Source organism: Saimiri boliviensis, chromosome 16 (genome assembly GCF_048565385.1).
Source record: "Saimiri boliviensis isolate mSaiBol1 chromosome 16, mSaiBol1.pri, whole genome shotgun sequence".
Lineage (NCBI taxonomy): Eukaryota > Metazoa > Chordata > Mammalia > Primates > Cebidae > Saimiri > Saimiri boliviensis.
In genome coordinates this window covers 68,508,030-68,532,927 of record NC_133464.1, presented here as the reverse complement: position 1 = coordinate 68,532,927, position 24,898 = coordinate 68,508,030, and the positions used below count along the sequence as shown (strand labels likewise).

Here is a 24,898-nt window from a genome sequence, read left to right as displayed (position 1 = left end):
CACTGAGAATTTTTACATGATTTATTTAATAATAAACCAATTAAAGATACAAAAATGTTTAGAGGATTCCAAAATTTAAATTTTTGTTTAAATACAAATTCACTCTGTAATATGAAAACATAACATTAGACCTCTAAACATAATTTTTTCATCTACAAAAATTTGTTATGCTAGAAAATTTGCAGAAGACAATTTTTCTTGTGACATTAAATGTACATTATCTACAGTTGAAAAAGTAATGTAAAAACATCTCATTTCAGAAACTTGGATATATATGTTATCTTTGTATGCAACCCCCCCCAAATCCACCCCCAATAAAAAAACAATCCAACATATAAAGCAATTATGCTTTTATAATTGACTACTCAGCCAGATTAGCCCAAGGCTCAAGTTGCTTTCTTGGCCCTTAAGAGCCTTGACTCTCTCAAAATAGCAGTATTCTGTTTAGCACTTAGCAATGTAAGTTTGCTAATGAACTGCAAATGGCACAGTGGTCTAGAGTTAGTAAACAAACTATTTAGGAATAATTTATGGCTGATCTTACCCAAAACAGATGAATAAATTTTGTTCAGCCACTTATTTTTCAGCAACATTTTAGCTATTTTTACATTAGAAAATAACCTGATTTTTTAATTGACATAACTTGAAAATATAGGTATTAGAATTTAAAAAATTAGAACTAGAAGAGAAAGTGGAGATCGTCTACTCTAGTCCAATACATCTCTTCCTTTTATGAGAAGAACTAAGGCCCCAAAAGGTCAAGGTGACATAACTGGTTAGTGGGAGTGCCATTCATAGGCTGATGCTTTGACACTATCCTCCTTCTACAACAGGTCAGTCATACCAGCGGCACCTCCAATTTTTCATGTCATTTCACATATTCATCGTTCACATAGTGTAGCAAACTAAAGTCAGTCTAAGTGACATCATAATTTTAACAAAGCATAAAATAGGTTTTTTGCATTTGAAAGAGTCAAGACTTATAAAAGTGGAATGAAAATAGTTCCTATATAAATTTCCTGTTGCCTTATATTTAAGTTCTGTATTTACAAAAGAATCAGAAAACCTAATACAATGTAAAATTAGAAAAGAAACTTTAAAAATGCTTATGATATAACTGAAAAAAGATCTCAAAAGAATGTCTTCATAGTGTAAAATGCCTGTTCCTTCACGATTGAATTCTGAAACATTTAGAGAACTAACAGAAACACTTGAGTTTTCCTCCCTCATCTACTAAAGTCAAAATTAACAATGATAAAAGTAGGAACCTCAGTAGAATTTATCTTAGAATCAATCAGTTTGCATACAACTGAAATGTTCAATTAAAAAACAATTATTCTTAAGCTTTGGTAGATTAACTAAAAAGAGTTGGGTTCCAGCAGTTCATTTTGTTTCATAGCTACCTGAGAAGTAAATCCATTAGAACTGGACACTACCATCACATAAGGCTGTGGCTGCTGCTCCGTTTTCTCAGTGTCCTCTTTTAAATGATCTTCAGACTCCTTTTTCTCTACTTCCTGTGTAAGAGTTTTTGTTTCTTGAGTTTTGATAACTGAAGTGATTACAGTGCCAGGTGGGTGAGCAACCAGCTGTGAACTTCGAGGAGAAAAGGTCACCACAGGTGCAGTAGCACTGAAGGATGGAGATGAAGCCATACTGACGGTTCCATTGCAAATGGTCTGAACATTGCTAGTAAGGACTTGCTGTACCTGGGCAGGGCCCAAGACAATTGAAGGAGGAGAGCCTGACTTTTGTGACTGCAGCATGACATTTTCTTTCAGTACTGTCATGGGCTGTGATGATGGAATGGCTTGTAAAATAAACTTCTGAGATCCAGTACCTGCTGATGGATCTGTGCTGGCTATCACTGTTGTCAGTGGCACTGTCTGGAGTGTTACTGTATGCAACTGCTGATTTCTAGGAGACACAACCACTGGAACTTGGGTTGGAGCCTGTATAGTCCTATTAAGATTATGAAATTAAAGTGAGACAATTAGCATATTCTATGGCATTTAAAACTTTACACTTGAAAGTCATTTGACAAAATACAGTTATACGTTTCAAAATACTACTTCCCATATTTTCAACACCACATGACCAACGTCGTGCCAGACTCTGTATTAAACATTACATACAGAGATGCCTAACACAAAACTCTCAGGCCATTCACTATGATACCATCTGCTGAGTGCTATGGAAGAAAGGTCTGTACATAGTGCCACATTAACACAAATGAGGAGCTAATTTTGTTGGGGAAGGAGAAGGATATTAAAATGTTCGGCAAGGAAGTTTGCATAAACTTCTTAAAATTAGGAATTTGAAAGCAAATCTGTTTGATTCATTCCTTTTTTTTTTTTTTTTTTAAGATGGAGTTTTACTCTTGTTGCCCGGGCTGGAGTGCAGTGGTGTGATGATCTCGGCTAACTGCAACCTCCACTTCCCGGGTTCAAGCCATTCTCCTGCCAGCCTCCCAAGTAGCTGGGATTACAGGCATGTGCCACCATGCCTGGCTGATTTTTGTATTTTTAATTGAGATGGGGTTTTGCCATGTTGGTCAGGCTGGTCTCAAAGTCCTGACCTCAGGTGATCCACCCACTTCGGCCTCCCAAGTGCTGAGATTATAGGCGTGAGCCACTGTGCCCAGCCTACTAGTTTAATATTTGAGAGACAATGTTATCAACAGACTCATCCACACTAATTACCAAACTTACCAACCTGTTTTTACATATAAAGGGGGAAAATCCTTAATTAATGAAAACAAAAAACCCACCTCAGTCTTAAACATGTGACAGAATTCTTTTTTTTTTTTTTTTTTTTTTTTTTGTTAGACAGAGTTTCGCTCTTGTTACCCAGGTTGGAGTGCAATGGTGCGATCTCGGCTCACCGCAACCTCCGCCTCCTGGGCTCAGGCAATTCTCCTGCCTCAGCCTCCTGAGTAGCTGGGATTACAGGCACGCGCCACCATGTCCAGCTAATTTTTTGTATTTTTATTAGAGACGGGGTTTCAACATGTTGACCAGGATGGTCTCGATCTCTCGACCTCGTGATCCACCCGCCTCGGCCTCCCAAAGTGCTGGGATTACAGGCTTGAGCCACCGCGCCCGGCAAACATGTGACAGAATTCTTAGAATTTTACTAGCTCACATTTCATGTCATATTTTATTTATTTATTTTATTTTATTTTTTTTTAGAAAGACGGGTTTTCAGCATGTCGGTCAGGCTGGTCTTGAACTCCTGACCTCAGGTGATCTGCCTGCCTTGGCCTCCAAAGTGCTTGGATTACAGGCGTGAGCCACTATGCCCGGCCTCATGTCATATTTATGTGAAACAAGCTATGATTATAATTAGCCTGTGAGCGTTCTTGGGCTGGCAGAGAAAATATGGCTAAGTTTTGGAAAAATAAATAGAAAAAACATGTTTCAGCAGTTTTCCAGGTTCAAATAATTTTTACAAATTTTGGTTATAAAGCTACAGTTTAATATAAAATGCTTTAATGCAAAATCTAGTTTATGTAGGTTGTTAATCCCACTCATTGAAGAAAGACAAAGTTACACAAATGATATTATGAGTCAATCTAATTTTAGAAGTTCACAGCTCTGAAATTTATAGTTATGGTTATTGTTAACATAGTATAAAAAATGCCATTGAAAAATCTCAGCATCTGGATGTCAACTGTTTCCTCTGAATTCTGTAAAGTTATTTAATGAAAGATATTTGCTGCTATTTCAAACAGCTAACAGCTAAATTAGTCTCCATAAACCAAGCATTAAATATTACCACTAAATTATTAAAGCTACATTTTGAAAGTTAGTTATATTTCTCATATGTGAGAAATAAAATCGTAGAGGAGAAAAACAAATTGGCTTGATGGAAAGATGAAACAAAGACCCAGCGCAATTCAGGAGAGGTTCAAAAGAAGTGGGAATACAGATACAGGATGACTAGAGCTTGCCCATTGAAGCAGGATATGGAGTACCAAACTTAGATAACCACCCAAGGCTAATGTAGAGTATTATGCAGATAACTGATACTCAGAGTAATATGACATCTAATACAATATCTACAATTTAGTATCTTTCAAAGCTAGAGGTTTTTTGTTTTTATTTTATTCTCACAGTCTAAAAAGAATATTTTGAATACAGATGCTAAAAAATTCCATAGAATCAGCTGTGGTCATTGTAGGTCTCCTACCAACACAAATGCAAACAACAAACAGCCTAGAAACCAAAGGGAGAAACCACCCACTCCCAACTAGACACTCAGTCATCACGTGTAACCCATAGGGCCTAGAGAAATATAAAACATTAAGGGGAGAATACAGCCAGTAAGAGTTAAATAAGTACCCACTGAGTATCCCAAATCTGAAAATCTGAAATCCAAGATGTTCCAAAATATGAAACTTTTTGAGTGCCAATTTGATGCTGAAAGGAAATGCACACTGGAGCATTTTGGATCTCAAGATTTTTGGATTGGGACACTGTGCCAGGTAAGTATAATGCAATGATTTAAAATCTGAAAATATTCGAAATCCAAAATATTCCTGGTCCCAGGCATTTTAGATAAGGGCTACTCAAGATACACTCCTTTAATAACAGTTAAAGATGTATCACCCAATTAAAAATTTAAAAGTCATCTTTGCACTCATTGCAAATCAACTGAAGATTTAAGAGAACTGTATTTTCCCAAGGTCAAACATTTTAAATTGACTATACAAAGAAGACTGAATCATCTAAGTCGTCTGTCTTGATTCTAGGCAATGTTATCTTACGTCAAGATCAATTGAACAACAACTCCACATTTATATTCTGGAATATAAAAATGTAAGACTAAATTTTGCTAATAAAAGTAATCAAATAATAATTTTTGTTGGCTTTGAAAGGCCTGCTAGATTTTATAATTCATGTTCTAGAAATTCATGACAGTATAAACAGAAAAATGCTACAAATATCCATATAATTTTCTGCCTTCCTCCCACAGCCCCATTCTAAATCAGCTGAGACTAGTCCTAAATTTTTTCAGATGATCAGTCTAAGGAAGACAGGTTCTCTCAGTTAATTTGTTGTTTAGCATCTTTTGCTGAAGCAAATCTGATTTAACTAAAAAAAAAAAAAAAAAAAAAAACTACAAACTACTTTTCCACCTTCTGCCATTGCCACTCTAAAAGCCTGAAAAAGAGGACCTTCGATTCTTGGCCTCCCCTTCTGTTTGAACTGTAGAATTGTTCCAAGATAGGATCTTCCAAGGAATAATGTTTATAGCTTGGAACTCTGTGCACTCTGAATGTCCTATGTTGAAATTTTGGTGCTTCTGACTTGGCTTGATTAAAGATTTGAAACCATTCCCTGGATTTTCTCACATCAGATAATTTCTTATATGGATCAATCCAGTTATACCAAGGTACAGTGAACTATACTTAAACTGACAGAATAATGTCAAAATGTAAATATAAGGGACTAGTGGCGTAATCAGAGGACTGACATAATATATACTGCCCCTAAAAAATCTGGGAACCAAGAGCTCTATCTTGAAATTTATCTACTTCTGTTTTCATTTCTGAATTTTGATCCACTTAACATATAATGCCTCTGGTCAGAAACATATTGAAGATTAGTAGTTTGGTTTTCTCACCTAATACTCTGAACGGAAGAATTTATAGTTTCATCCTGCACGTTACTGGTTCTAGCTGCTTCTCCCTCTGGGACAGCCTGTACTGGCTGTACTACATGAACAGTCCGGAAGAGCTGGGTAGGATACGGAGCCTGTGTGGGCTGCACTGTCCTCAAAACTTCTGATGGCTGTGCAACTTCCACAGGATCTTTGGGTTTTGCAGCTTTAGAATTCCCTGGTTTTAGAACTGTAGTGGCTCCTCCTTTTACCCCTGGACTTGAAGATACTCTCGACCGGCTGGCTTGACTCCTACTTGAAGTGGTTGTTGAAGATAGTGATGGATCTGAAGACTCTATGCTGGAACTTGGATCCTCATCATTTATATATATAAGATCTTTTGGCATTTCTTTAAACTGATACACCAAGCGCTGACCTTCCACTTTTGCCAGAATACCCCTTTGGTAATAGTACCTATTCAAAGCAGACAATTTCATCAATATTTTATTCAATCAAACATCAATTAAAATAATATTCAACAAAATCAAATTTCCCTAATCATAAACAAAACTTTAAAGTTGGAATCAAACTAATGAGAAAAGAATTTCTAAATAAAGGGCATTTATTTCACATAAGATACACATACATTTATGAACAGAGAAGTCCTTATTACCAACTAAATCTAAAACTAACGCTGACTGGGGGACTGCTGATAGAGTATTTGGAAACTTCTGGTCTTTCACTTTTCTTCCTCTGTCTTTCTGCTAACTTACTTACTTAATTGTTTAGAGACAGAGTCTTGCTCTGCTGCCCAGGCTGGAGTGCAGAGGTATGATCATGGCTCACTGCAGCCTTGAATTCCTAGTTTTAAGTGATCTTTCCACCTCAGCCTCCTGAGTAGCTGGGTCCACAGGCGCATGCTACCACATGTGGCTAATTTCTGCATTTTTTTGTAGAGACTAGATTTTGGCATGTTGCCCAGGCTGGTCTGGAACTTTCTAGGCTCAAACAATCCTCCCTTCTCAGCCTCCCAAAATGCTGGGATTATAGAAGGCAAGCCACCACAGTTGGCCCCTTTCTGCTAACTTGTCAGGATAATCAAAACTATGAAAAACCTCAAGAAATGGTTTCTCCTCCACAGCTTCCTAGAAATGTTCCTACTAGGCAAATCCTATCAGTTTAAATTTGATTCAGTAAATTTAAATTGGCAAATTTATCATTTTAAATTTGGTTCAGTAAATTTAAATTGGCAAATTTATCATTTTAAATTTGATTCAGTAAATTTAATTGACTTGAGTGTAAAATTTAATGATGTGCAATAGAAGTGACCCAACTTTTGTCATCCAGTTTAATAAAATCAGTAACCTAAAAAAGTATGTTAAAAAAAACAAAAAACTGTAAAGGGTTCTAGTTTAAGACTGCCAAATTTTATACCTATATCTATCTATTTTTATATATATACACACCATAAAAGTCACTCCGATCATTCTTATTTTTAATAAGTCTTTCTGAAATACATGCATATCTTAAACAATAAATGACAGAGTCACCGAAAAACAAACTAAAAGTGAGCTTAACAATAAAATGGTACTCTTGCTCAAAATTTTCACGATGTCTAGTAGTAGTCTTGATGCACTAATTTATTCTACCATAATAACTAACATATCATACCTGAAGTTCATGTTTGAAAATGTAACCTCTTTTTTTTTTTTTTTGAGACAGGGTCTCACTCTGGTTGCTCAAGCTGGAGTTCAGTGGCGAAATCTCAATCATTGCAGCCTTAAACCCTGGGTTCAAGTGATTCTCCCACCTCAGCAGGCCGAGTAGCTGGGACCACAGGTGCACGCCACCATGCCTGGCTAATTTTTTGTATTTTTAGTAGAGACAGGGTTTTGCCACATTGCCCAGGCTGGTCTTAAACTCCTGGACTCAAGCAATCCACCGGCCTCAGCCTCCCAAAGTGCTGGCATTATAGGTGTGAGCCACTGTGCCTGGCTGAAAATGTACCCTCTTATTACGTACTTGCATTACCACTATTGGTACTTGCAGACTTGAACCTTGATATATTTTTCTAGTATTTAGGAAACGATATTCTTAACACAATAAAATACCAAAACTTCAAATACCTGAGTGCTCTTCCCATGGTTTCATAATTCATATCAGGTTTGTTTTTGTGCTTCCCCCACAACCTGGACACTGCTTTAGAATCCACCAATTTAAAAATGCCTTTCTCACGCTGGGTCCATTTGATGTATTTAGGACAAGTAGCCTTGTCCTGGAGCAGCGCCAGTAAAAACTCCCAAAGATAAATTGTGTTTCCTGAAACAAAAACAATTTCTTTCTAAATGACCAAACTTTCATTTAAAAGAACACAATAAAAGACAACTGAAAGTCTTAGAAGTACCATTCATATTTATATAAAAATATTACATATTTTAGTATTGGTGACATAATTTAGTTAGCATGAGTGATACAATGGTCATAATTCTTTTTTTTTTTTTTTTTGAGACGGAGTTTCGCTCTTGTTACCCAGGCTGGAGTGCAATGGCGCGATCTCGGCTCACCGCAACCTCCACCTCCTGGGTTCAGGCAATTCTCCTGCCTCAGCCTCCTGAGTAGCTGGGATTACAGGCACGTGCCACCACGCCCAGCTAATTTTTTGTATTTTTAGTAGAGACGGGGTTTCACCATGTTGACCAGGATGGTCTCGATCTCTTGACCTCGTGATCCACCCGCCTCGGCCTCCCAAAGTGCTGGGATTACAGGCTTGAGCCACCGCGCCTGGCCAATGGTCATAATTCTTAACATCTAAAAAAGATCTTTTTATTAGTCCCATATAAAATGTGTGAACAAAGCAATCTTGTCATAAGATTTGTGATGATTCAGGAGAAAGTACTCTGAGATCATTTTTTTCTGTCTCTTTGCGAACCATCATATAGAAGAAACATGAGAGTTTGTATGAAACCTTTCAACAGTTGCTCTCTTTATACTTCATATAAAGGTCAGCCATAAGTTTTCTTCAAATTCGGGCAACAGTTACAAAAATGCTAGAATTTCAAGACAGCATATTAAAGGGTCTGTGAACTGAAAATCTAACCTGGTTAAACTCTTTCAAGAGTCTCATTAGTAAATGAATAGATTATGTTGACAGGTAAGTGAAAATCACTCAAATGAGCTTCTTGGTCTATTTTATTATCAGTTTCTTTACAGAATTTGGCAAATGTATCTAATAAGCATGTGGCAGCAATAAGATCCATTTCAGTAGATCAGAAAGCGTGTGGTTTCTAGTTATAATAGGCAGACACTACAAAGCAATCTGTTATTTGACCTAAATTACACAGAAATCACAATAGCACTTACCCTTTCCATCTTTGTTTTTCTTCTTTACAGATATATTTGGTGTAGTGGCTGGGGAATCTGGTCGTGGTGGTTTAGTTTTTCTCCCTGAAATAAAAACAGCTCTGCATAAATATTTGCCTTCAAAAGTGAGAGAAAATGGATAATTTAGCTGTTTTGTCATTTATCCTAAATTTCAAGTGCTAAATGTTTTATATATGAGTCACATATACTGGTTTCTTAAAATCCTGTTTACTAAAAGGAAAACAACTTTAATAAAACTTGGACATTAATGCAGGTTAAACCATAAACACATTTATGTAAGAAATGATACCTCTGACACCTCTGTTTATACCTGTAAAGATGAAATTAATTTAAAATATATAACAGCTTGATTTTGAAGTACCCACATTGATAGTGCTTTCTTAAACTTTTGAAGAATGCTCTTGACATTGTTAGAACTTGGGCTCCAAAAATAAGCCATACAGCTTTGTAGACCTATTGATTATACAAGCTTTTTAAGGTAGGAGAAGCGGATTTTCAGTTTTTTTCTCTGATAAAGCCATGTTGAAGGTGAACTAACATTTTGGGATCACAGAATACATGAGGAAGACACTTTCTGAGTGAGAAGCAGCAGACATTGGAAACCCTAGTATTCTCTAAGAATCAAATATAACAGAATTATTAAATATAAACTTTATGTGAGTATTAGAGTTTTTAAAGCAGAAGAACAAAAAACATGGTCAAAGAATAAGGCTATTAAAAAAGACTAGGTGGGAACTTCCTCTTCTGGTCAAGAGAGAATAACAGAACATAAGATTTATACTCCCACCTGAACAATTGAAAACACAGAAAAATTATGAAACAATGGTACTGAAGAAATTGGACATCGGTCAACAAAAGTCAGTCACCCCCGAGAGACAGGAAATAAATGAGGCAAGTCCTATGATTGCCCCACCTTAATACATGGAGAAAAGAAAATTTGGAAAGCAGTCAGTTTCTGAAAAATATTTAATGTATACTTAACATGTGATCCAGCCATTCCGCTACTAAGTATTTACTCAAAAGAAGTTAAACCAGAATTTCTCCACTCAGAGCCCTGGCTGAATGGGACCTAAGCTTCCTTGACATCCGTCTCTGCCAATAGGTGGACTTTTTCCCCTAAGAGGGTATATCCCTTCAAGGGTCCCAGTTACATGCTGAGGTCTCTGTCCAGTACTCCATCTTGCATAGCCCAACACCTAAGCTTCTGCCTCAACACTGGCAATAAAACCAAGCCCCTAGGCATATCCTTCTCAGTCCTTCTGAGCTGCCGCAGTCTCGGCTCATGTTTAATGTTTTTATTTTCCTCTTCATTTTCGACTCTTGGAATTTCCCTTACTTTCACATGAACTTAGGTTTCTGGGTGGGTGGTGATGCTACTAACCAAGATATTATACTCAAAATACTAAACAAGCATGAATAGAATCAGAAGGCAATAAAATGGAAAAGGTGTCAGACTTTAGAATGCAAGTGTGGTGGTCCTAACGGGCAAAAAGTTAAAAATTCCCATTCAATACATCCTAACATATTCCTCTTCAATTACTTACCAGCTGATTTCCAACCTATTGTATGTTTCCAACTGGAGTCTTATGCTGGAATCACCAGTACAGACTAAACTATACCCCCTGGGAGGAAGCCAACTAGCCCTTACCCTCAAGCTCTTTATGAGCTTGGATAAGATGATTTGGATAACAATTTGAGGCTTTAAAAAGTTGGAAAATCCCTTTTCTGTAAGATAGATCAAATCTTTTAAAAGTATAAAATAATTTAATTAAAAAAATTTTTTTTTTGAGACAGAGTTTCACTCTTGTTGCCCAGGCTAGAGTGCAATGGTGTGGTCCCAGCTCACTGCAACCTCTGTCTCCTGGGTTCAAGTGATTCTCCTGCCTTATCTTCCCAAGTAGCTGGAAGTACAGGCATGTGCCATCATGCCCAGCTATTTTTTGTATTTTTAGTAGAGATGGGGTTTCACCATGTTGGCCAGGCTGGTCTCCAACTCCTGACCTCAAGTAATCCACTCACCTTTGCCTCCCAAAGTGCTGCGATTACAGGTTTGAGCCACCACGCCTGGCCCAATAATTTTTTCAAAGAAATGACTCTACTATGAAGAAACACCTCTTTTTCTTGTTTGTTTATTCATTTATTTATTTTTATTTCTTAGAGATAGAGTCTCACCCTGTTGCCCAGGCTGGAATGCAGTGGCATGATCTCAGTTGGCTGAAACCTGGAATTCCTGAGCTCAAGGGATATCCTCCCATCTTGGCCTCCGAAATATCTAGGACTACAGGTACCCACTGTGCCCAGTTATTTTTTAAAAATTTTTGTCTTTTTGTGTGTGTGTGCCCAGCTGATTTTTTTACATTTTTTGTAGAGATGAGGTCTTGCTTTGCTGCCCAAGCAGGTCTCAAACTCCTGGCCTCAAGCAATCTTCCCATCTTGGCCTCCTAAAGTGCTGGAATTACAGGCATGAATCTCTATGTGTGGCCAAGAAATACCCTGTAATTTCCATTTTGTGCCTTCAGTGTTTTGCTTATGTAAGTTTTAACTGCTGCAGAAATGAACTACGTAGAATAAAAATGGTACCTAGACTTCACATCAAGACTTGACTGTGTGCCCTAAATGAAGTAACCACCTACCTTTCTTTCTCTTAGGCTGTTCTGGTGATGATGCTCCCGGTGAGTCTGCATATTTTTCTTGTACCTGTTGTGTTTCCATCACTTCAGGAATCCCATCTAATGTGACGGATACATGGGTGACTGGGGCAACAACCATGTCATCTTCAGGTGAACTAAATATATTATTATCTAATGAAAAAAATCAACTAATTATAATCTACTGTGTATTATGAGTAAAAAATGACTGATAAAATGTCTTGTTTCTATTATGACTAGAAGATTAAAGTAGAAATAAAATGTTGAAATCTATTCCTGCTTTTTACTTTCTCTTCCCTAAATCAAGTACCCTAAACCAGCCCAGGCATGGTTGAGCTATTTCAACGTCTTTCTTACTTGACTTCCTATTACCAGCCTATCTTATCTCTCCTCTTCATTATTCATACAGCTGTGAAAGTTATTTTGTGAAACCTAAGTCTGACTTGACCATACTCGTCTACACAAAAACTTTACACCCTGAAAATTAGGCCAAAAAAAAAAAAAAATTGACGTATTTTTCCGTAGTTCATAGGGGAAAAAAAACCCATAAGCACAACTGATCTCTGTAGCATGCCTTACAAAGTTTCTGTAACTTAGCTCAAAACCTACCTTTTCTATCTTATTTCCTACCCACCATAAAGCTTATATTTCAACCACACCAAAACATTTTGATCTCAAATATTTCATTCATTTTTTTAAAAACAGATTTGTGTCTTGTATCTTTGGCTCAGTTCCTTCTAGCCTGAGTGCCCTTTCATGTCTCTTCTACCTAGTAAAAGCTTATTTGTCATTTACAGCCCAGGTCAGAATACTCCTTCAATGAAGCCAGTCTCTGAGATTCTCAGCTATAATACTCACTGCTTCTAGGGCAATTTGCTTTCACTCTTGCGGCCTTTAGTTTTGGCTTTGTAGTTATTGACATTAAGTACCTGTCTTCAAAATTCAACTGTAAGCTTGAGGAAGGAAACAATATCTGCTCATTTGTATCTCATGTTACTGCCTAATTATTGCTGCTGTGAATATAGCAAATATTCAATATTTTGGACTGATTTAGTAATAATTTATGAATCTGCTTGCTTTCTTGTCAGAAAAGTCCACAGAACATGAATTTTAAAGCAGATCAATAATGTGGCAGTGAATTTTACGCCATGATGTGTTAGTAAAATTTTATTTGGGCCCTTGATACTCTAATACTTTCATCAATATGTTAAGAGAAGAAATTTAGCATGATCTACTGTTTGATAACTAATAAACTACTTTTTTGTTGTTCCTAAAGGCTTCATTCTCAAATTAAAATGTCACCTTTTAACTGTATGTTTTTGCAAAGGTACCTCAATTCCTACTATACCTTAAAAATGTGCTTGTAACAAAAAATATATATAACATCATTTCTAATCTCTTGATTTTACTATCTAATAGAGAAAGACGGCAAGAGTAACTTTACACACTCATTCGTTTTTCATCCAGCATAGGGCCAGGAGAATCCATATTGAGGAGTGCCTCAGCAGCCTCAATAGTTTCAATTGTTTCATCCCCATCATGACAAGAAGCTTCAACTGCAACACATTTAAAGAGAAAATTAAATTAGCCACAAGACATCTGTTACTCTGAAATTCACACACTGCTTATCTCTAGAACTAGAATACAATTATTTAATATTTTAGCTTACATAAACTATAAACATATAAAATTATACTAAACCTGGCCAGGTGCAGTAGCTCATGCCTGTAATCCCACATTTTGGGAGGTCGAGACAAACGGATTGCTTGAGGTCAGAAGTTTGAGACCAGCCTGGTCAACATAGCGAAACTGCGTCTCTACTAAAAATACAAAAAAATTGGGCCGGGCGCGGTGGCTCAAGCCTGTAATCCCAGCACTTTGGGAGGCCAAGGCAGGTGGATCACGAGTTCAAGAGATCGAGACCATCCTGGTCAACATGGTGAAACCCCGTCTCTACTAAAAATACAAAAAATTAGCTGGGCATTGTGGCGCATGTCTGTAATCCCAGCTACTCGGGAGGTTGAGGCAGGAGAATTGCCTGAACCCAGGAGGCGGAGGTTGTGGTGAGCCGAGATCGCGCCATCGCACTCCAGCCTGGGTAACAAGAGCAGAACTCCATCTCAAAAAAAAAAAAAAAAAAAAAAAAAAAAAATTAGCTGGGCATAGTGGCACACACCTATAGTCCCAGCTACAGGCTGAAACAGGAGAACTGCTTGGACCTGGAAGGTGGAGGTTGCAATAAGCCAAGATCACGCCACTGCACTCCAGCTTGGGTGACAGCAAGACTCCGTCTCAAAAAAAAAAAAAAAAAAAAAAAAAAAACTACACTAAAAAAATATCAATATTTCCTTAATATTAAATAGCCAACTAGCATATAAATTTCCAATTGTCTTTAAAAAAATCATAAATGGGGTGGTACAAGGACAAACAAGACAATTTTTTGTTTAAATAAAATTAAGTCTGCATATTTCGATTGACTGACAACATTTCTTAACTTTCTTTTCATTTCTGAGTTGCCATTCATCTCCCTAGTTTTTTTTACTTTGCAATTTATTTGTTGAAGAAATCAGGCTGTGTATTCATGTAGGGCTTCCCATAGTTTGGACTTTGCCAACTGTATTCCTTTTGTGTAGGTTAACATGTTTTTCTATATTCCCTGTAATTGAGTAGTCCTATCTAGAAGCTTGATAAAATTCAAGTTTATTTTTTTTTTGCCAAGACAAAAAAAAAAAAAAATTATGTATTCTGATGACAGCTCAAAATACAATCTAATATAAGACTCAAATTTCACAAAATCATTAAATCTTTTTGGTTTGGCTTTTTTTTTTTTTTTTTTTTTTGAGGCAACTTGTTACCCAGGCTGGAGTGCAATGGCATGATCTTGGCTCACTGCAACCTCCGCCTCCTGGGTTCAAGCAATTCTCCTGCCTCAGCCTCCCAAGTAGCTGGGACTTCAGGCACACACCACAATGCCCAGCTAATTTTTTGTATTTTTAGTAGAGACAGGGTTTCACCATATTAACCAGGATGGTCTCGATCTTGTGATCCACCCACCTCAGCCTCCCAAAGTGTTGGGATTATAGGCGTGAGCCACGGCGCCCAGCCTGGTTTTGCTTTTTTTTGAGACAAGGTCTTACCCTGTCTCCCAGGCTAGGGTGCAGTGGCTCAATTTTAGCTCACTGCAACCATAAACTCCTAGGCTCAAGCAATCCTGCAAACTCAGCCTCCCGAGTAGCTAGGACTACAGGCTCAGGCCACCATGCCCAGCTAATTTTTAGAATTTTTTGTAGAGACAGGGTCCTGCTATGTTGCTCATGGTGGTCTTGAATTCCTGGTCTCAAGGAATATTAACACTTTATCTACCCTATAAGATGTAAATAGTTTTATCTATTTGTCATGTGCCTGTTTATTTCAGTTATATTGGTTTTCAACATAAATTGATCAAGTTTTCAATATTTGTTATCCAAGTCAATCCATCCTTTTCTCTTAATTTTTATCCTTAGAAAATCCTTTGTTACTTTAAAATCAAATGTCTTCTAAAGTTTTAAAAGATGGCTTTACTTGTTATATTAAAATTTAAAATCAGTCTGGGATTTAGTCGTGATGTTCTGGAGCATGATTAAGGTGGGAATCTAACCTTTTTTCTCCCCCACCAGATGGATACAGTCATTCTTCCTTTCCCTTGATTTAAAATGTTACTATATCATATATTAACTTCCTAAATAGACCAGAACTTACCTTTAGACTTACTATTTGGTTATAAGGCATTTGTTACATGCTAAGGTAAAGCTGAGAACAAGGCAGGCCCAGTACTTGCCACCATGAAATTTACAGATATACCTCAACATACCTATTTCAGATAAACTTTCTTTTATGAATAAAGATGCAAATATTTGCTTCCAAATAGTTTTCTCAAATATTCACAACATCCCTGGCCAAGATATATGAATGTAAATGCACAAAAAGAGAAAGCATGTACAAATTTCGAAGTGATGAAAGTATCAATACTACAATCTCACATTGTGTGGCCTACTCTTTGAGTTTAAAATGTCTTACTAGTTCTGACTGAACTAGAAAAGAAATCTACATTTGGGTCATGGCCCACTATTTCGCTTCCCGTGGAAGTGGTAAGAAAAGAATATTCCTCTCTCTTTCCCTACAAACAACTCATTTTGTTCACAGGAATATGGAGGGAGGCACATAAGAAAGTATTCAGGTGAGCTGAGTGGGGTGGTGCATGACCGTTGTCCCAGTTACTCGGGAGAGGCTGATGCAGGGGAATCATTTGAGCCCTGAAGTTCAAGTGAGGGCTCAATGATTCCCCTGCATCTTACCTGGGCAATACAGTAACACCCCTATCTCTATTAAAAAAAAAAAATGCTCAGTGAAGACTTGATGAATTGAGTAGACCTGGTGCCTTTTACACATGCCTCCTGTTTTATCACATTCATCTCAGTATATTTAGGAAAGAAGAAATAGGAGACGACAAAGTCCAGCAGATGAAACAGAAAATGTAATTTTCTTCTCCATGTAGGGTTCTAGCTTCTGCAAGTAATAAAGTTCAAAACCAAGTTAGGGGTGTTTTATGCCCCACAACCTCAGGATGAGGACACCGACTAAAGTGTGGTGCAGCAAGGTCCTATTGGGTGGAGACACACGCACCTGTAAGGGTGATGTCATCATCATCGTCGTCTATGATTTCTTCTTCAGCAACATCCAGTGAACTCTCAGTAATCATGTCATTGGGCTCTTCCACGCAGGCTAGACCGGCATAACTATTGAGAATATCAGCACCAGGAACATGTTCCACAATTACAGCAGGAAAAATAGCTGGATCACCAAGCTAGGAGGTGTCAGGGAGAGGTAAATGAAAACAAAAGATTAACACAGTTTTGTTTTTGTTAAATACTGCTCAAAACTATTTTATACTAGCCAATCAATTTAGTTTTTAGATCATCAGGCTGTATCTCTACAATCCTTCTAGGCTTTAGGTAATTATATCTATTGCAACCAAATAAACCTTCATTACTAATACTGTGTTTTAACCACTAAGTTTTCATTGGGTAATCCTATAAAAGTACTTTTAATGACATTAAAATTTAAAAATGAGTAAGATATGATTAACGCAAAAGCATAAACCAAGAAGTAACATACAAATAAAATGTTAATTAAATAAAATCTCAGTAAAAGTTTCTTTGGCAAAATAAAAAAACAATCTGTGAGCTTAATATTACATTGTCACTTGGCACAAAGGCCATGTTTTAATAACAGCTTTTGACTTAAGTGTGAAAATTAACCTTCATTTTCCATTATTGTCCTTTTCAAGTACGGCTATATTAAGAGTATAAATTATTACTACTAATGACTAGTTATAACATCACAGAATTTTAGAAAGGACCCTTACAATTTAATGTAAGTCATATAGATGAGTAATGTAATCTAGTGAGGGTTAACAACGTACTTAAAAATCAGTTAATTAATGGCAAAACTCATTAAACTACTATCTCCTTTACCATTCTGAAATCATCTCAGACTTATAAAAGTTGCAAAAACAGCACAAAGAATTCCCATACAACCTTCACCCATATTCCCTCAGTTCTAACATTTAATCACATCTATTTATCATTTTCTTCCTATATGATTATTTTCTGATGTGTTCGAAAGCATTAGACATATTGCTTCTTTAACCCTAAATATTTTGTGTTAATTTCCTAGATATAAAAATGCTACCTAATCCAAAGAAAGCATAATTATCAAAACCAGGAAAATAACATTAATGTAGTATTATTATCTAATCTTTAGACATTATTCAAATTTCCAGTTGTCCCACTGTTGTCCACTTATTTATTTATTTATTAAGTTCTGGGGTACATTGTGCAGATCAGTCAGGTTTGTTACATAGGTATACACATGCCGTGGTAGTGGTTTGCTGCATCCATCACCCCTGTCATCTACATTAGGTATTTCTCCCAATGCTATCCCTCCCCAACTCCCTGCTATTCCTCCCAGTGTGTGATGTTCCCCTCCCTGTGTCCATGTGTTCTCATTGTTCAACACCCACCTATGAGTGAGAACATGTGATGTCTGGTTTTCTGTTCTTGTGTCAGTCTGCTGAGAATGATGGTTTCCAGCTTCATCCATGTCCCTGCAAAGGACATGAACTCATCCTATTTTATGGCTGCATAGTATTCTGTGGTGTATATGTGCCATATTTTCTTTATCCAGTCTATCATTGATGGGCATTTGGGTTGGTTCCAAGTCTTTGCTATTGTGAACAGTTCTGCAATAAACATACACGTGCATGTGTCTTTGTAATAGAATGATTTATAATCCTTTGGGTATATACCCAGTAATGGGATTGCTGGGTCAAATGGTATTTCTAGTTCTAGATCCTTGAGGAATCTCCACAGTCTTCCACAATGGTTGAATTAATTTACACTCCCACCAACAGTGTAAAAGTATTCTTATTCCTTCCACATCCTCTCCAACATCTGTTGTCTTCTAATTTTTTAATGACCGCCATTCTAACTGGCGTGAGGTTGTATCTCATTGTGGTTTTGATTTGCATTTATCTAATGACCAGTGATGACAAGCTTTTTTTCATATGTTTGTTGGCTGCATAAATGTCTTCTTTTGAAAAGTGTCTCTTCATATCCTTCGACCACTTTTTTTTTTCTTGTAAATTTGTTTAAGTTCTTTGTAGACTCTGGATATTAGCCTTTTGTCAGATGGGTAGACTGCAAAAATTTTTTCTGTTGGTTGCCGGTTCACTCTAAGGATAGTTTCTTTAGCTGTGCAGGAGCTCTTTAGTTTAATAGATCTCATTTGTCTATTTTGGCTTTTGTTGCCACTGCTTTTGGTGTTTTAATATGAAGTCCTTGCCCGTGCCTATGTCCTGGATGGTACTGCCTAGGTTTTCTTCTAGACTTTTATGGTGTTAGGTCTCATGGTTAAATCTTTAATCCATCTAGAGTTAATTTTTATATAAGGTGTAAGGAAGGGATCCAGTTTCAGCTTTTGCATATGGCTAGCCAGTTTTTCCAACACCATTTATTATCTAGGGAATGCTTTCCGAAATAAAGCGTATTTGAATAGGAAGAGAGGATGCTAAATTGTTCCTGTCTGCAGATGACATGATTGTTTATTTAGAAAGCCCCATCGTCTCAGCCCAAAATCTCCTTAAGCTGATAAGCAACTTCAGCAAAGTCTCAGGATGAAAGTCCAGTTTCATCCAGGTCCCTGTAAAATCGCAAGTATTCTTATACACCAGTAATAGACAAACAGCCAAATCATAAGTGAACTGCCATTCACAATTGCTACAAAGAGAATAAAATACCTAGGAATACAACTAACAAGAGATGTGAAGGACCTCTTCAAGGAGAACTACAAACCACTGCTCACGGAAATAAGAGAGAACACAAACAGATGGAGAAACATTCCACGCTCATGAATAGGAAGAATCAATATCATGAAAATGGCCACACTGCCCAAAACAATTTATAGATTCAATGTTATCCCCATTAAGCTACCAATGACTTTCTTCACAGAACTGGAAAAAACCACCTTAAACTTCATATGGAACCAAAAGAGAGCCCACATAGCCAAGACAATCCTAAGCAAAAAAAAAAAAAAAAAAAAAAAAAAAGCTGGAGGCATCATGCTACCTGACTTCAAACTATATTACAAGACTACTATAATCAAAACAGCATAGTACTGGTACCAAAACAGGGATATAAACCAATGGAACAGAACAGAGGCCTTAGAAGGAACACCACACAACTACAACCATCTGATCTTTGACAAACCTGACTAATGTCCCTTTAAAAAGTTAAAAAAAATTTTTTTTGGTTGTAGGTTTCATTTAGTAAATATCATGTTTCTTAATAAACCCTTTGACTTGAAACAGTTTCATCTCCTTTAAGAAGTTCTTTGATCTTTGTCTTTCACAATCTTGACACTTTTGAAGAGTACAGGTCATCTGTTTTGTAGAATGTCCACCCATCTGGGTTTGTGTATTTCCTTATAATTAGATTCAGTTTGCCTTTTTGGTAGAAATACTAAAGAAATAATATTATGTCCTTTCAAATATGTCAGGGGGGGTCTAAAATATCTATCTGTTCCCCCACTGCTAGAGATATTAATTTTTAATATATATTTACATTCATATTATTTATTGAGACAGGATCTTGCTCTGCTGCCTAGGCTGGACTCAAACTCCCGAGCTCAAGTGATCCTCCCACATTTGCCTCCCAAATAGCCGGGACTGCAGGTGCATGCCTCTGTGGTTGGCTTAATTTTGCTCACTTAGTATTAAGGTAGTGTCTACCAGGTTTCTCTATTAATCTTGGCTCACTGTAATCTCTGCCTCCCACGTTCAAGCTATCTTCTTAAATGTAAGAAAAAGTTCCTGCTCATAGATAATAATGCCAGGCACCTTGGTATTTTCCTTAAATAAGCCTGCTATATTTAAAATATTATTTATGGTTTTATTATAACTAAGCAGCCTCAGTCTTTCAAAATTAATGTTTACAGAGCTACACACAGGTTAGATATTACTTCTATCATAAGGATTTAATTACCTAAATTAAATATGTATCATAGATACTAAATATCCTTGCCCTCAAGAATGCTCTGTTCTGAAATTTATGGTTAATAACCCCAAAACACATTTGGATCGTTTTATTTCAAAATGTTTCTTCCTGTTTCAGAAAAGAGGAAGCTAGCTAGAAAAGTAACTGGCTGTTCAAACACTAAAACAAATTTTAAAACAGAAACTGGGAGGAAGTTCAAAAATTATACTATAGAACTCAGGCACAGGTGGCATGTGCCTTTAGTCCCAGCTACCTGGAAGGCTGAAATAGATGGATGGCTTGAGCCTAGGAGTTCAAGGCTGTAGTGTGCCATAATCACATCTGTGAATAGCTACCGACTTCGGCCTGGGCAACATAGCAAAACCCTGTCACTAAAAAAAAGAAACAAGAAAAAAAATTATACTGTAACTCACACAAATACACTTCACACATAATAGAGAAAATACATAAAATGTCCAAAGCAAAGTACAGCCTTCCCTTTCCCTTTTGTTGACAGGTAAATTGTAGAGATGTAATCCAACCTAGCATGAACACGCACTTGTTCAAACACTTTTCCTTTTCTTCTCTTCTAAAGAGCTCAGTTAAGCTCCTGGTCTTCTAACAAAGCTTAGCCCAGAGTTAAGCACTTTTATGCTGCAAAAATCCTATGTACAAGGGAGGAACAGGGCACATCACTTCATCCACTGATAGTAAGGTCGCCTACCAAGTCAGAAACAGGCATGTAAAATGCAATTCACAGGAGCAGTTCTCACCCAAATGAAACCAAAATATTCTTCCCTATCCAAATCTATTTGGCTCCTGCAGCTTGGGTAGAGTGTGCTAATGTGTGCATTAGGTAAGAGGCTTGAATCTGTTTACACAAAATACATCTAGGTAACACCTCTCAGGTGACTAGAAAGACTCTTCCCCCTCTACTACCATACATAGAAGGAAAATGCACACTCTTGAAACTCCAGCTGCTGATCTGGGCTCATGATAAACTGCTTTGTAAACTGGACTGACTAGTAACTAGCTAAAGTCTGAGTCACCAAGAACCTAAGAATTCTATAACCACACATTCTACGATTCCTTCCAGAGAACTGGTTCCCAACCTCTTAAATAAAGAAATAGTAAAATTTCAAATGCTGAATTTTTCTAGGTTTATATTTTTTAAATAAGTAAAATATTGGGACTTATATTAGTTTGCTATGGCTGCTGCAATAAAGTACCACAAACTGGGTCTCTTAGCAGAAACGTATCGTCTCACAGTTCCGGAGGCCGTAAGTCTGAAATCAAGGTATTGGCAGGGCTGGTTCCTATTGCAGACTGTTGGGGAAGAATCTGTTCCAGGCCTCTGTCTTTGGCTTGTAGATGGCTGATCTTCAGGTTTACATGGGTTCTATGTCCAAATCCAAGCCCACCCCGGCCCTCAACCTTTTTTTAAACTGAGACAGTGTGGAGTGCAGTGGTGTGATCTCACCCTTCCCTGTGTTGCCCAGGCTGGAGTATAGTGACGCAGTCTCAGCTCATTGCAACCTTAGCCTCCTGGGCTCAAGTGATCCTTCCATCTCAGCCTCCCAAGTAGCTGTGACTACAGGAACGCGCTATCATGCCTGGCTAATTTTTAGATCTTTTGTACAGATGGGGTTTCTCCATATTGCCTAGACTGGTCTCAAACTCCTGAGTTCAAGCAATCCACCCAACTCGTCCTCCTAAAGTGCTGGGATTACAGGTGTGAGCCATGGCACGCAGCCCAAATTTCACCTTTTTATAAGGACACCAGGAAGTGGAGTAAGGGCTCCTCTCTACTGTAGTATAACTGCTTTACTAATTATATCTGCCATGATCCTATTTCCAAATAGGTTACACTCTGAGGCTGGAAATTCGATATGTGAATTGGAGTGTGTGTGTACACATGCACAATTCAACCAATAACAGAACTTAATTTAATTTGCTTTAAGTCTATCATCTGACGATTTGCTCCCTCTGCCTGAAGTAACTTCTATAAACTAGTCTTTTCATTGTTTCCAAATTGAGATTGGATATTATTCTTCAGGTTCCTTTGTTGAAGATCATAAAATCTTACCCACCTCAGTTATTTCTACACAACTTCAAACAGATCGTTTCCCAAGATTTATTTTAAAAATGGCTTCATTGGCCAGGGGCTGTAGCTCACACCTGTAATCCCAGCATTTTGGGAGCCGAGGAGGGCAGATTACAATGTCAGGAGATCGAGACCATCCTGGCTAACACGGTGAAACTCTGTCTCTACTAAAAATATAAAAAAATTGGCCGGGTGTGGTGGTACACACTTGTAGTCCCAGCTACTCAGGAGGCTGAGGCAGGACAATTGCTTGAACCTGGGAGGGGAGGCTGCAGTGAGCTGAGATCGTGCCACTGTACTCCAGCCTGAGCGACAGAGCAAGACTCCATCTCAAAAAACAAAACAACAACAACAAAAAAAACGGGCTTCAGGAAGATCACAGATATTCATAAAATAGCCACACTCCTAATAGTTAGCAATACGATGTTACCTGCTTTTAAGAAATGAAAGTGTCGGCTGGGCGCAGTGGCTCACAACTGTAATCCCAGCACTTTGGGAGGTCGAGGAAGGTAGATCACCTGAGGTTTGGAGTTTGAGACCACCCTGGTCAACATGGAGAAACCTCATCTCTACTAAAAAATATAAAAATTAGCTGGGCATGGTGGTGTGCGCCTGTAATCCTCGCTACTCAGGAGACTGAGGCACGAGAAGCTTAAACCTGGTAGGCGGAGGTTATAGTGAGCCAAGATTATGCCACTGTACCCCAGCCTGAATGACAGAGCGAGACTTCATCTCAAGGAAAACAAACAAACAAAAAAAGAAATGAAGGTTTCAATGCTTCTTTGACACCTTAACAAAAACATTACATTCCACTTGACTGTAAAAAATGACCTCCCAAACACTTCTAAAATCTCTCATCATTTAAATAATTAAATTAAGCATCTTTCCTATCTTTTATTTGAATCAGGAAATCTAATTAAATTCTACCAGTGCTTATCAATTTTCACTGTACACGTGGAGAAACATTTAAGAATATCAATATTTGATCCCACATAGGATAAAATAAATCAGACTATTTGGGAGTGTGACCAGAGCCTGATATTAAAGCTCCCCAGGTGGGTGCAATTTGCATCCAGGCTGCAGGACCACTGCTCTGAAGAATGACAACATTCAAAACTGCATTCCCTCAGTTGAGTTAGCTCTAATTATTCTTGCCAAGATCTGAGATATTAGTAATCCAAACAATTATATTTTTATATTATTAGATCTTTTGCTGTTTGTCACTTGCAGATTATTTTCCCCTTTGGCTTTGGAATAGAACCAAAATAAACCACAAACCATGGGGACAAGAGAGGGAAGATCTCCTGGAATTAAAATCTATCAAAGATCAGAGTTTCCAAAGCTTCAATATCTAATAGAAAATTAAACTGTAGCGATAAAGTGATTTTCAATTGTTTTGTAACTTTCTGGAAGGTCTTAATAGCTCCCAAGTGATTTCCCCTTTCTATTAATTATAGAATTTAGGATATATGTTGAAAGCAAAATTTTAGCAAACATTTTTGCAGCAATAATAATATTCAAACCAGTTTTAGCAGAAGAGAGTCAGGCAGTTCCCCAAATTTCAACACTGTCTACAATACAGTTTCCACTTATTGTGGTTGATCACGTATGTGGCAATACCATCAAGTTAAAAAGAGAAGGCAAGTGACCAATGTAAGCAGTACAGTATGTGACTCCCCTAACTGGGCTTGCTTGTTCCTTCAATATACCACAACAATCCAAGGTCCTACATGGATATTTCAGAAATTATGAATCATTCTTCCAACTTTATTAATAATTTTGTTCATCAGGGTTTTGGGTATCAAAAAGAACAAAAACTTTCATATAACTTGTTTGCCAAGTTTCTCTAACAGCAGAACTCAATCTGGTAGATGCTGATTGTGAAACATCCTGTCAAAATCCTCTATAAAATAGCTTAAAATGAAATATCTATGAAATATTTTCCCAAAATAAAAAGCAAGTTAAATTTAGTCTTTAGCATTTCTCCAAGAGCGGACACTACTCTTTAAAGGCAGGTGCAGTACATAATGGGCACACCTTCAAGTAGTTCATGCAGTGTCTTTGCACTGAGGCAAGAAAACACTGAGAGGGGTCTGGAGCCTTACTCCTCCCGTGAGTCTTCAATGGCTCCCCTGGCTCCAAAGCCTCTCCAATAAACATACAAATTAAACACTGCACTTGCTGTGAAAACACATCTTTGAGACACATTCCTGTGCCCTGCCTTTGAATCAGACTGAAGCCCCAAGGCCTTATCTTGTGAAGACACTGCTTTGAGAACTTCTGAATTATTCTTGAAATGACTTCCTTTTACATTTGGTTTAAAAAAACAAAAACCCAGCACCTCGTTCTATTACAACATGATCTGGCAATACTTTACCATGTAGCAAATGTACTACATATACACATGATGAACAGGGTGTAACAGTAAAAACTCAGATTCTTATTTAAGGTGGGACTCCACCATGGCCTCGGTATTTGAACTCAGGAAAGTTATCCAGCCTCTCTAAGCTCTAGTTTCTGCGTCTATCCAAAATAATAATATCTTCTGGAGTTGTTTTAAGAATAACGTGTAAATAAATCATTTGTTATAA

General features: G+C 37.4%; 1 protein-coding gene across 10 annotated transcripts in view; it reads right to left on the bottom strand.

Annotated features, from left to right (window-relative positions):
* Positions 1 to 24,898, bottom strand: part of ELF1 (E74 like ETS transcription factor 1) — a 106,210-nt gene continuing 81,312 nt past the window's right edge. For 9 of the 10 annotated variants that reach the window (XM_010344938.3, XM_074387805.1, XM_074387799.1 and 6 more), the window contains 7 exons: positions 16,296 to 16,476; positions 13,082 to 13,189; positions 11,619 to 11,786; positions 8,965 to 9,048; positions 7,731 to 7,923; positions 5,629 to 6,078; positions 1 to 1,962 (listed from right to left, as the gene is read on the bottom strand). In XM_010344938.3, the coding sequence (XP_010343240.1) occupies positions 1,359 to 1,962; positions 5,629 to 6,078; positions 7,731 to 7,923; positions 8,965 to 9,048; positions 11,619 to 11,786; positions 13,082 to 13,189; positions 16,296 to 16,476 (1,788 nt within the window). In that variant the 3' untranslated portion in view covers positions 1 to 1,358. The remainder of the gene's footprint in view (positions 1,963 to 5,628; positions 6,079 to 7,730; positions 7,924 to 8,964; positions 9,049 to 11,618; positions 11,787 to 13,081; positions 13,190 to 16,295; positions 16,477 to 24,898) is intronic. The other variant, XM_074387804.1, reaches the window with a different exon arrangement.